At 63.6% G+C, this 12,159-nt stretch overlaps 1 protein-coding gene across 3 annotated transcripts in view; it reads left to right on the top strand.

Moving 5' to 3' along the window:
* MLLT1 (MLLT1 super elongation complex subunit) overlaps nucleotides 1–9,980 on the top strand; it is a 68,115-nt gene extending 58,135 nt beyond the window's left edge. For all 3 annotated transcript variants that reach the window (XM_023244105.2, XM_023244104.2, XM_045044557.1), the window contains 6 exons: nucleotides 1,483–1,570; nucleotides 3,986–4,094; nucleotides 6,184–6,283; nucleotides 6,653–6,724; nucleotides 6,929–7,000; nucleotides 7,213–9,980. In XM_023244105.2, the coding sequence (XP_023099873.1) occupies nucleotides 1,483–1,570; nucleotides 3,986–4,094; nucleotides 6,184–6,283; nucleotides 6,653–6,724; nucleotides 6,929–7,000; nucleotides 7,213–7,341 (570 nt within the window). In that variant the 3' untranslated portion in view covers nucleotides 7,342–9,980. The remainder of the gene's footprint in view (nucleotides 1–1,482; nucleotides 1,571–3,985; nucleotides 4,095–6,183; nucleotides 6,284–6,652; nucleotides 6,725–6,928; nucleotides 7,001–7,212) is intronic.
* Nucleotides 9,981–12,159: the final 2,179 nt, after the last annotated feature.

The following is a 12,159-nucleotide window of genomic DNA, read 5'->3' as shown; positions in this document are numbered from 1 at the left end:
GGAAGACTGTGGTAAATCCTGGAGGACTCACTCCTTTAACTCATCAGGTGCAAAGTATTCTGTCCCCGGGGCAGCCTGGATCACTCATGGGTCTGTAGAGGAGGAGACTTGTGCCTTCCTAGGGCCCCTTGCATGGGCTGGGGCCCGCCCCTGGTCCACAGACCATCTAGAGGGGCTGTCCTCTGCCCCAACAGGTCAGGGGCTCTTCTGGGCTCTTCACTCCTGAGACACCTGCGCAGACGCCGCTGGGTGCCTCTGCCCGTCTCCCGGCCCCCTCCCTCCTCTTGACAAGGGGAGGTACTTGATCCCAGGTGCTGAAGCCGTCATTTCCTTCAGAGGATCCTGAGGCCAGAGGGCTGGATAGCCCGTCCCGAGGACAGCCTTGCTGGTCTCAGGCAGCACCCCCCCCCCATGCATTGGGGGCACTCTGGGCCAAGGCAGACCTTCTGAGCTCTGGACTATGCTCTTATGCCCTTTGGGGCCTGTGCCCCCTGGCCCACGCTTACCATGCTGCCCCTTTGGAGTAGCTTGTTGGCAGAAAGCAAGGGCCTGGGAACAGACGCTGCCCCTGTTCTGGCTCAGCACTCTGTGTGGCACGGCCAGAGGCCCCCGCCACGAGCATGCATGCGTCTGAAGCAAATGGTCCCTATCCAGGTCCCTGTCCACCAAGAGAGGCGCAACCCCCAGGCGTCTTAACCACCCCCCCACCTCCCATCCTGTCTACCATCTAGTGTCCTCTTTTGGCTTTTACTGCCCCCTGGTGGCTGAGCGTGGGGTGGCTGGCTGCAAAAAGGAAAGAGGAAGGGGTGTGACTGGCCGGCTCTGCGCGTGACAGGCCACCGTGTCCTCACCTGCTGGTCATGTGCACACATGCTCGTCATGACCTCAGGTGCCCGGTGGATGACAGCACGTGGCAGGAAGACGCCTTTTGATCACGCGTCAGCCTTGGGATGGGCGGTGAGGAACGGGCAGGATGAGAAGGGGGTCTCTGCACCCACCTTTCTTGTCCAGACCCTTCAGCTGTGCCCTGTGGCGGCACCACCACCGCCCACACCAGCTGGGGCATGCTGTCACCAGAGGAGGCCCCACAAACAGAGGAGCGCCCCCTGCCCTGCATCAACGGCTTGTCTAGTTCCTTGTCCCCCTGCCCAGGCAGGTGTGATCTGGAGCTTCTCCTGGAACGGCTAGAAAGTTCAAGTCCCTCAGTGGGAAAAGAAAAGTCCTGCGTTGCATTTTGAATGCTAACCGGTGTCCTGGGGCTGAGGGGGAGCCGGGAGCTGGGCCATCCGTGGAGCCCAGCTCATGTGTGCCTTAGGCAGGGGGTGCTGGGGTCTGGCGCCTCGGCGAGCTTTGGAGTGGGGGTCTGGGCCGAGACTCGGTGAAGGCCAGAGGCATTCATCGCCTGCTCGTTCCCCTCGGACTGAAAGAGTCTCCTTGTCTCCTCTCCCACTGTCCCGCCCGTCCCTGTCGTCGCGGGTGAAGTCTGCCCAGTCGAGCCCGTCCAACTCCAGCTCCAGCTCCGACTCCAGCTCCGACTCGGATTTCGAGCCGTCTCAGAACCACAGTCAAGGTGCGTGGTGCACGAGGAAGGGAGTTTTCTTGTGCAAAGGCCGCCGCCGCCCACCTGGAGCCAGTGGGGCGCTGGGTTTGGGACTGAATCCGAGGGGTTCGCGATGGTCTCCTCCACGTGACCGACTCACATGGGGGCCTGAGCATCGGCACACCCGTGTCTCAACGCTGCTACCCCTGCCATGAAAGTTCACTGACAGCTTCCTGGGAGCGGGGGTGGTGGGGGGTGGTGGGAAAGGGTGGGGGAGCCCCACACCTGGGCTGCCTTGCCCTGGACTGTTCCAGGACTGGCCCCCGGAGATCCGCAGACCTGGGTTTTTGGAAGCTCAGGGGATCCGTATGAAAGAACAAAACAGAAGCAGGTCCCCTGACCACCAGCCAGGAGTGAGAGGTGCTGCCCTTTCTGGTGGTCTTTCGTCTTTGGGGTCAGTCTCCGGGGCCCTCGGGTCTGCCCAGCTGTGTGACAAGGCTTCGAGCCTTGCTGATGAGGTGCTGCTGCTGGTGGGCCTGAGGAGGAGGGTCCCTTTCCCCTTCCTTCCTTCCTTCCTTCCTTCCTTCCTTCCTTCCTTCCTTCCTTCCTTCCTTCCTTCCTTCCTTCCTTCCTTCCTTCTCCCTCCCTCCTCCCTCCCCTCCCTCCCTCCCTCCCTCCCATCCCAGATAGACCACTGTTTCCTCTGCCCCCCCCATCCACATCCTCCCCCTCCCCCATCCCTGTCATCACCCCACCCTGCCCTAGTCCTCACCCCCATTCTCCCCGTCCCCATCCCCGTCCTCACCCCACCCCTGCTCCAGTTTTCACCCCCATCCTCCCACTCCCCATCCCTATCCTCACCTCACCCCTGCTCCAGTCTTCACCACCATCCCCTCCCCTCCCCCCATCCTCACCCCACCCCGCCCCAATCCTCACCCCCTCCCCTATCCACGTCCTCACCCAACCTCTGCCCCAGTCTTCACCCCCACTCCTCCCCGATCCCTATCCTCACCCCACCCCTGCCCCAATCCTCACCCCTCCCCATCCCTGTCCTCACCCCACCCCTGCCCCAGTCTTCACCCCCACCCCTCCCCCATCCCTATCCTCACCCTACCCCTGCCCCAATCCTCATCCCTCCCCATCCCTGTCCTCACCCCACCCCTGCCCCAGTCTTCACCCCCACCCCTCCCTCATCCCTATCCTCACCCCTCCCCATCCCTGTCCTCACCCCACCCCTGCCCCAGTCTTCACCCCCATCCTCACCCTACCCCCGCTCCCATTCTCTCCCCCACCCCAGCAAAGCTCTTCGTGGATGGGGTAGGATAGGTTCTGCTCTTGCTGTGTAATTTGGCTGATACTCAGGCTCAGACCCCAGCAGTCTGCATTTCTGTCTTCCCTCATGCCTTCGGGGAGGCTTGGTGGAAGAGGGCATAAGGCCCACTTGGCTGCCCCAGAGCAGGGAGGGCCTTCCTTGGGTGCAGGGTGGGTCTCGGGGCCCCAGCCCACACACAGGGTGCTGAGGTGAGGGCAGCAAGGGGCCCACCCTCAAACTGGAACCATTACTTCTGGTGAACTGGGCCAAGATTTTCCTGCCCCCACAGCCTAGAATCCTTTTTTCAAGGGTTGGGGAGAGCTGGGGAGTGGATCGTGGGGGGGGGGGGGGGAGGGTATGGCCTGCCTGGAATTCAGACTTGCAGTCGCTGAGGGGAATGGGGGATGGGATGCTCAAAGCCCACACTCGCTCCAAGGGTTCTTATCTATGGGGAAGGGAGGGGGAACCTGCCCGAGCGGGATCATGTGACCAAGGTAATTGAGGGCTTTGTGTCCCTCTGTTGCCTTGGTAACAGGAATATAAACCAAGATGCCGTCTGTAGGGGACTGGAACTGTGGGCCTCTGGAGAGAGGAGCGGACGGTTGGCCCAGAGCAGCGGAGGGGGTTGCTGAGGGGCTGGGCAGGCCGGCGTAGGGGCGCAGGCTGCCCGGGAGGGTTCTGTGCCCCCGGCTCTGGCTGCCTTGCCCTCCCAGGCCGGGGCTGGCTTGCCGAGACTCCAGGCAGAGGCTGTGCTCCCCACACCCGGAGCAGAGGAGGGCTGCCCCTCAGCCTGGGCGATGGAGGGGGCCTGCAGTCCCGCTGCAGGCCAGGGGCCAGAGGCCTGCGAGCAGGGCCAGGGGCCAGAAGCCTGCGAGCAGGGCCAGGAAGGTAGGGGGTGGGGAGCCAGGGGGTCCCTCAGGAAGGGGGTGGCCACGGGGGTAGCTCTTGGAGGCGGGTGGCGGACCTCAGGTGGCCAGAGGGACCTCCGAGGCAGGTTTGTGTGGGTGTGTTTGGGGGTCACGGTTTCGAGAAGGGCCGCGTGGTCCCGGGCGTGCAGGGGAACCTGTGGAGTGCAGGCAGAGCCCTGATCCTGCTTCTGTCCCCTTGCCTGCCTCCCCTGCCGCCCTCCCCAGGCCCCCTGCGCTCCATGGTGGAGGACCTGCAGTCGGAGGAATCCGACGAAGACGACTCTTCGTCGGGCGAGGAGGCCTCTGGGAAGACCAATGCTGGGAGGGACTCCAGGTGCCTGGGCCCTCGGGGAGCGAGCAGGGCGGGTGAGGGGGCGAGGAGGCGGGGCCGGGCTGAGCGTGTCCCCGGAGCACCCCACCCGAGGCACCCCTGGGGGCTGCGTGCTCTCTCAGTTCCACCAAGCTGCGGCTCCCGAGGTGTCTGCTGGGCAGGGAGGGCAGGGAGGGCAGGGAGGGAGGTCCGGTCACCAGCCGAGAGGGGAGTGAGGCAGCGCACAGCAGCCTGACGGCCGGTTCAGGGTGTAGGGGGAGGCTCGTTCCTCTGCTTTCGGGCCAGGGGGCCGCTTCCCCCTCACCCTTCTGCCCCTGCGTGGCCCGGGGTGAGGGCGGCCCGGAAACCGTCCTGGGACCGGCACACACCCCAGCGTGGGGAGCTGCTGTGGCTGCCTGCTGGCTTAGGGAGGGTGACATCTGTCCTTTCCTTGGAGCGGGGTGAGCTGAGGCTCCTCCTTTGGGCGCCCCCGGACCCTTGGAGCGGGCCCACCTCAGGGACGGCTGTGTGTTCTTAGCCTGCAGCCCAGAGCAAATGCCGGCCTCGGCGCCAGGCCTGCAGAACGGGCAGACCCGGGAGCCAGCGGCCCTGTCTTGATATAGGCCCTCCTGCCTGGGAGGCCAAGACCTCGCGACCTCAGTGGCTCATCTTTCAGATGGGCTGGGCGTCGGGTCTGCACCCAGCGGGCTCAGGGACGCCCAGCGGGTGCTTGCCGTGGCGCTGTTAGTCATGCCGGTTAAACCCGCCGCCCAGAGTTGCGTCCGAGAGAGTCCTTAAACGGGCTCTTGCGTTTGCCGGCACCCTCCAGGTAAGGGAAACTGGGGCGCGGGCCGGGGGGATGACGGGAATGACCACCCGGTGTGCTGGCAGTGCGCGGCACTGGGAGCGGGATGCTGAGAGCTCTAACACGCGTCAGTCCGGTCCTGAGGGGCTCCTGGCACAGCACGGGGACCAGATGTGCAGAAGGGCCTTTAGTGTCCTTTTCAGGGGCTTCCTGGGGCTCCAGGGAAGGGGTCACGTTGGCACTGTGGCTGCTTGGGGTGAGCTGACAGAGCCCCACCTTACTCCCTCTGCTTTCTCGGGAGGTGCTACCTGGTGGACCCGCAGGCATGGGGGACACTATAGTGCCACCTGGGCAACGAGGAGACCTCCCGCCGGCCTGTTCCTACCCCCCCCCCCACCCCCTGCCCACGGCAGACCTGCAGCTGCAGGAGTCTGGGAGAGAGCAGGCCCTGGGCCCCCCGAGAACAGCAGGGCCCTGGGGGCTGGTGCTTCTTGTGGGAGAAGCCCCTCTGAGGACAGGACAGCCGTGGCCTTGGAGGAGTGAGGCCAGAGCCCCCAGGGCCAAGGTTCTGGCCACCGTGTACCCGGGTACTTCGTGCGCTGCGTTCTGTGGGGAGGCCTGTTTCAGGCAGAAGGAGAAAGCAGCAGGTGGATGTGCCGTGTGGTAGATGTTGGCAGGCCTGGGGGACTCCTCCTGACTATGGCAAGGCCGGGGTGTCCCCAGGGACTGGGGGTCCCGGACGGAGACTCTTCCCACGGATGAGTTCCCTCCACACCTGCTCACTATGCTTCGAGAGACTCTGGAGAGGGCTAAAGGCGACGGACGGGCCGACATATTTTGTGTGAAGAGACGTAGAGAGAGAGACGGGGCTATAGGTTCATGCGTGCTGGGGATTGTGACCCCGACCGCCACGCCCTTCCCCTGAGACAGCCTGAATGCTTATTCCCAGGCACAGGGTGCCTGACGTCCCTGCCAGAAGCCTGCCGTGCAGAGGGGGTCAGCTCAGGTGGGAGCCGAGGTTTCACCCTGGGCAGATTGCCGCAGGTGGCTCTGCCTGCGGGGTCACCAGCAGCAGAGCTGAGCTCAGGAGTGAGACCGGCAGACCGACACTGGGCTGTGTGCTGGCCCTGGAGCCCCACGTAGCCCCTCAGAGTGCCAGCGTGCTGCTCTGGGGCTCTGTGCCGAGTGAGGCTGGCCTCCTGGGGTCTAGCGGAGCGCCGAACCAAGGACGAAGGGCAGGATCCGGGAGCCAGGTCCCCAGAGCAGCAGGCGGTGGGGGCCTGACAGGGTGCTGTGTCCTGTGTCCAGGTTGAGCTTCAGTGACAGTGAAAGTGACAACAGTGCCGACTCCTGCCTGCCCAGCCGGGAGCCCCCTCCCTCCAAGAAGCCGCCCCCACCCAACAGCAAGGTAAGCTGGGGGATGCCCAGGTGGCCCCCACTCAGAGGAGGAGGAGGAGGAGGAGGTGGTCTGTTGGGCGAGCAGGTCTCTGCTTCAGGCCTCATGTCCTGGAGGCAGGGCTGCGGGATGTGGACTGTAGTCTCCAAGGAATGGAGACTGAGGGTGGGGGCAGAGGGCGGCTTGGTTCCCCCCAGACCCCAGAGATCTATCTGTTGCCCATGGTCGGCTGCCTTTAGAGTCAGGGTCAGAAGAAGGAGGATAGGAGCCAGCCCCAGGGCTCCAGACAGGCTCTGGAGGCGGGTGGGAGAGCCACCGGCGGGCTGGGGGAGGAGGTGAGTGAGGGCAAGAGCTCAGAGCAGATCTGGGTTTGCCCTGCAGGCGTCAGGCCGGAGGAGCCCAGAGTCCTGCAGCAAGCCGGAGAAGATCCTCAAGAGGGGCACCTACGACAAGGTGGGCGACTGGGGCCCGGCGGGTGGTGGGAGGGAAGTTCTGGGCCCCCGGAGCTGGACAGACTCCTCTGGCCTGTGCCCTGTCCCGGCCTCACCCAGGGGTGCCCGAGGCCTTCCTCTTTCCCGCACCCTGGGCCCGGATGGGTGGGACTGTGGGCAGGGTGGGGCTGCGGCCACCGGCTGAGCGCCCCTCCGTCACCCCCAGGCCTACACGGATGAGCTGGTGGAGCTGCACCGGAGGCTGATGGCCCTGAGGGAGCGCAACGTGCTGCAACAGGTGCGGAGACCCCCCCCCCCCCCCCCCCCCCCCCCCCCCGCCGTTCTCTGGGCAGGGGGTGCCCTGGAGGCGTGCATGCTGCGGGACATTCCCAGGGAGCCCTTCTCCTCCTCCTCTCCCTCAGAGCCTGACAGGGGGCGGGGTGAGGGGTGAGGGCCACCCCAGACCAGCCTCCTGCTCTCTGAAGCCACCTGCCCTGCCCCATCTTCCAGATCGTAAACCTGATTGAGGAGACCGGCCACTTCAACGTCACCAACACCACCTTCGACTTTGATCTCTTCTCCCTGGACGAGACTACCGTGCGTAAGCTGCAGAGCTACCTGGAGGCCGTGGCCACATGACCCTGGGCCGGGTGCCGGGGGCCCTCTTCACCGGGGGCCCCGGGAGGCCACGCCCAGGCCCCGCCTTCCTTCTTCTCTCTCGACTCACCCACCCGCAGCACTGCCTTAGTGACCGCCCTGTCCTCGGCCCGCACGGCCAGCTGCACTTTCCTCGTCGGCTCCCGGCCCCCCCTCCCCACCACCGGATCGGGAGCCCTGAGGCTGAGGGGGGGCAGGCCGGCGCCGCTGCTCCCCAACACTCAGGGGCCGTCACCTGGGCCCCCCTCAGAAAGCAGCTTGTGTTGAAGGCAGCACCAGGCCTCACTTCAGCAGGGGAGGAAACGTGGCCCGCGGTGGGGGCCCCGCTCCGCCGCAGGACACATGGCATGGTTTCACTGCCCTGGCCTCTCTGAGCAGCCGGGGCACTGCCTCCAGCCTCCCCCAACGGTTCCCACACACCCACCGTGCCCAGGGCCGCGCCAGGCCGGGTGCAGTCCCCCGCGGGCTCTCACTGTGCTGGGACTCTGTCTGTACAGTTCTCTCTCTAGCGTATGTGTATGCACTGTAGGTACCAGAGCGGTTTCCGGGTGTGCGTTTCCGTGGCAGCAGTGCACGTGGGGGGTGGGGGGTGAGTAAGGCGGGACTTTTAGGTTAAGACGTTCCCACTGGTCTTGTCGCGGGGCCGGAGGCCCAGCTGGAGCATCGCCGGCGCCTCTAAGAGGCGAGGGGAGGACTCGCCCTTCGCGGCTCCAAGGATGTCTCGTCCTCCCGTGGCCCGGAGGACCCAGCCGAGGGCCGGCGAACACTACGACGGGGCAGCGGGTCCTCGGCACCCAGGGGCCTCCGCGCACTTGGCGCCTGGTCAGACCGGCGGCCGCCTCCAGGAGCAGACCTCCTGGCCTCCACCAGCCACGGGCCATGTCGTGTGTTGCCCCCCCACGGCTCGTCTTCTTCCTCCTTCCATGGGTCCTCTTCCTCCTTTCTGTCGTTGGAGTCTTCGAACTTTGAAAAAATGAGCTTTTGCCAAATAAGACGAGATAGTTTGTGGAGTTTTTTGAGGAGCGTCAGGACTTAGAGCCAGCCCCTCGAGCCAGGGCCCAGCCGGCAGCAGGCCCTCCCGGGCACCCCTCTCTTGGTTCGGGCCTGGCCGTCCCACCCCTTCGAGTCAACGCCAGTCCAGAGACCTGACTCCTCGCATGCCTGAGACTCTCCGAGGGCCAAGCTGGCTCCCCACCCTCTCAGCCAGAATGCCCTCGTGGGGTTAGCCCACCCTGGGTGGGGCTCCTGGGGGCTGGGGTCCTGTTTGCTCAGCCTCTAATCCCCCAGTGCCCCCGCCCTGACTTGTGTGGGGGGAAAGGACCAGGGCCCCGAGGTGGGCTCACCCTCTCTCCCCAGCCCACCCTCAGAGGGCCTCTCCTCCCCGCCTGTCGGGAGCTCCGATGCGGGGAGTGCCAAGCTCCCCTTCCCTGTGGTTCCCGACTAGTGTGTCCCCGATTCCGTCTGTCAGGCAGACCCTAAACACTCCCTGGGGAGACCTGCCTCCAAGGTTTCCCCAAATTTCAGCCTCCCTGGTGAAATCCCCAGAACTTGCCGGGAAGGCCCGAGAACTTTCAGAGGAAACCGCCACGACTCCTCGCCATCTGCTCTGATTCTCTCCTGACCCCACTGCCTTGAGGTATTAGGAAGAGGGCGGGCCTGTGTGGCAGGCTCCGTGCCGTCACCGTCCCCTTCCCCAGGCAGGCCAACAATACTCCAAAGTGGGGCACCTCTCTTCTCTGGAAACTCTAAGACAGCGGACAGAAGGAACTAGCCTGACGTGGGCTACATGAAAGGCAGCAGCTGCCCGGCCCTCTGCACAGAGGCTGCTGGGGGCCATGGCCGGGAGCCTGAGCCCCAGGGCGCCAGGCCTTCCCCTTCCGGAGCATCTCCTGGGAAGGGCCACAGGCCCTCCCGGGCTCCACCCCGGACTCGGGCAGCGTTCTTGTCTGGAGCCGGGCTGTCCCCAGGAAGCAGCTGGAGGAAGGCCAGGCTTCGGCCTGCCCTCGGTAGCAGCAGCGTCTGGCCCCTCCTGCTGTTTCTGGGGCCTTCAGAAGCACCAACCCATTTCTCAGTTACCTCCTCTGGCCAGAAGGCCCCAGTGCTGTCCCCCAGAGCTGCTCTGGGTCCAGTGCTGGCCCCACGATCACCTGATGGACGTGCCAGGCAACCAGGGCCTTGACCGCAGCCTTCCCGGCTGCCCCCCTCCCCGGCTCACCCCCAGCTGCCCGGCAGCTGGGCCCACGAGGGCTCTGGGGACGCTTCCATAGGAAGGGGCCGGCACTTTGTGATTGCCGCGTGTTTAGTGTTCAGTCCCCTGCCCCCAGTGCAGATCCCTGTGTTTTGCTCTCTCCTGAACAAAATGTAAACCGACACCTGAAAGCAAAAGGTATCGAATACCTTTCTTACCCATAAGGGTTTTTACAAAGAATGTGTCTCACTAGGAACTAGGACACTCATCGGCCTGAGACCAACTCCTGGATAAAAGGAATAAAGGAGAATCGTGTTTGTAATAAGTCACAGGATTGTTTCTGTCCTGAATTTTAAACTTTTTGTTAAATTGTGAAATTATGGAGGAGTTTTATAGAAAAAAAAAGTGAAATAAAGTCAGATGGGAAAGCAGACTTACGCGCAGAGCCTTATGCGTCCGCTTCATTCCCCCTGGTACAACCGGGAAGAGGACAGAGGGCTGGCATCCAGCCTGGGCAGCAGGAGTGGGGACGGGGTCGGGGAGCGGGGGGGCGGTGAGCAAGGTTAGCATCCTGGAGGAACAGTCGGAACCACTGGAAATCCAAGAGGGGAATGACGGTGGAAAATGTGGCCTCGGGTCCGGCTTTTGACGTGTGTTCTTTTCCTTGGGGGAAGGGGCAGGGTTGGGGTTGAGAGACCGGCCTGACTTCACAGGATGGGAGGATGGGTGGACAGCTAGGTGATAGAAGGTGAGATAGGTAGAAAAATGTGGGTAAAGATCACCTCTGCTGAGAGCTGGGGTGCCCGTCTGCTGGTTTGCCCGCGGTGGGCTCTGCCTAGGACCCCATGTGGCAGAGCTGAGTGAGCCCCGAGGAGACGGAGCTCTTGCGGGGTCCCACGTAAGCGGCCTGGCCACTGTGAAAGTTCCACCCCGCTCTCGGCAGGTGCGAGGGAGACGGCTGGCCGTACTGGAACCTCAGGAGCCTTTCTTCTTGGCAGTAGCCAAAATTTCTACTTCCAGCATCAGGGCGATGGCCTCCCCTGCCCTATCTTTCCTATCGGAGAAAGATTCTGCGAGTCTTCTGGGACAGTTTCTGATCAGAGCCCCCGAAGCAGGATCTGGAGTGGCTCCCATGGCTCCCAGCCCCCACGACGCAGTGAAGGATGACTTGGGGGTAAGAATGCAGCAGGGCTCGCCACAGGCCAGGCTCCGTGCTAAGAAGGACTCGCGGACTCGTCGCAAGCACGGGGTGGGGTGGGTGCTGCTGACAGAGTCCCCACGGGCAGGTGAGGCAGCCCTGGAGAGTCCGCCTCCCTGTGGGATGGCACGTAGGCGCATTTCTGAGACTCAAGCCCAGGCACGTGCTCCTGCAAGTGCAGACGTGTGTCTACGCCTTGTAGCGTCCTCCTCCTTCCCGTGGGTCCATCTGGGATCACGGTCCTTAAGCCTGAGGAATTAGCAGCAGCAGTGAATTCTCTCGGCTTCTGCTCGTGCAAAAAAGACCTCTCCGTTTCATCCTTAGTTCCTAAAGGTGTTTCCGCTAAGTGCAGTTGAGGGCGGGCAGGGGTGTGGCCGTCTGCCTCCTGCCTTTTCTGTTGAGAAGCCAGCACTTTGGTCTCTTGCCTCTTTGAGTCTGGTCTCTGGTGCCTTTAAAGTTTTCTTTTTGTCTCTTAGTGAAAAGTTTCCATACATTTGGGGGATCTTTTTTCAAGTTCATTTTGAGAGAGAGAGACAGCGGGGGAGGGGCAGAGAGAGAGAGAGAGAGAGAGAGAGAGAGAGAGAGAGTCCCAAGCAGGTTCTGCACTGTCACCACAGAGCCCGACCTGGGGCTCCAACTCACAAACCCCGAGATCGTGACCTGAGCGGAAATCCAGAGCCAGACGCTCAACCGGCTGAGCCACCCAGGCGCCCCGTGATGTGTTTCTTTCATCAATCAGTATGACACTTTGTCCCTTTTAAAAGCTCTTGCCTTGGATATTTTCAAATCCTACATTTTAAGTTTGCATTTTAGTGATGCAAACTCAAGACCAGTCCGAAGGCTCCAAGGGCACGTGCACAGTGAGCAGTGACCCTCATTCCTGGCTTTTCCGTGTCCACTTTCTTACGTGTCCCTGGAGAGCCATCGTCCGCTCACGACCAAGACAGAACTCCTACACCCGCACGCTTTTCCCGCAGGGTATCTGAGCATTCCTTCATTTGGCCGGCCTTCCCCGGTCCCCTGCCGTGACTGCGCATAGCCACCCCCCCTCCCCGTGCACGGTGCCACCGGGTCTCCAGCCTCCCGGGGCACCCGCCTCGCCCACCCACCCCCCCGCCCACCCCCACCCCCACCCCCACCCCCACCCCCCGCCTTCTGCCGGCGTCGTGCGTAGGCACCTGCGTGCTTGTGTGTCTGCGAGTCATTTCTGGGAGCCCCTCGTGGAGCACGACACTAGCTCTCGGCAGCGCGTTCTGTCCCCCCGCCCACCGCCTGCCTGTACGTCTGGGTCTGGCGCGCGGCGTCCCTGCCACGCCCACGCCTTGCGTTTACGTCAAGCTCTCCCCTCCCACCGTGGCTTCGGGGTGGTTATTCCCTGGGGAGGATACAGGTCTTCGCCCTCCCCTGGTTTCTT

The sequence above is a fragment of the Felis catus genome, chromosome A2, assembly GCF_018350175.1.
Source record: "Felis catus isolate Fca126 chromosome A2, F.catus_Fca126_mat1.0, whole genome shotgun sequence".
In the NCBI taxonomy this organism is placed as follows: Eukaryota; Metazoa; Chordata; class Mammalia; order Carnivora; family Felidae; genus Felis; species Felis catus.
This window is presented reverse-complemented; position numbering and strand designations above follow the sequence as displayed.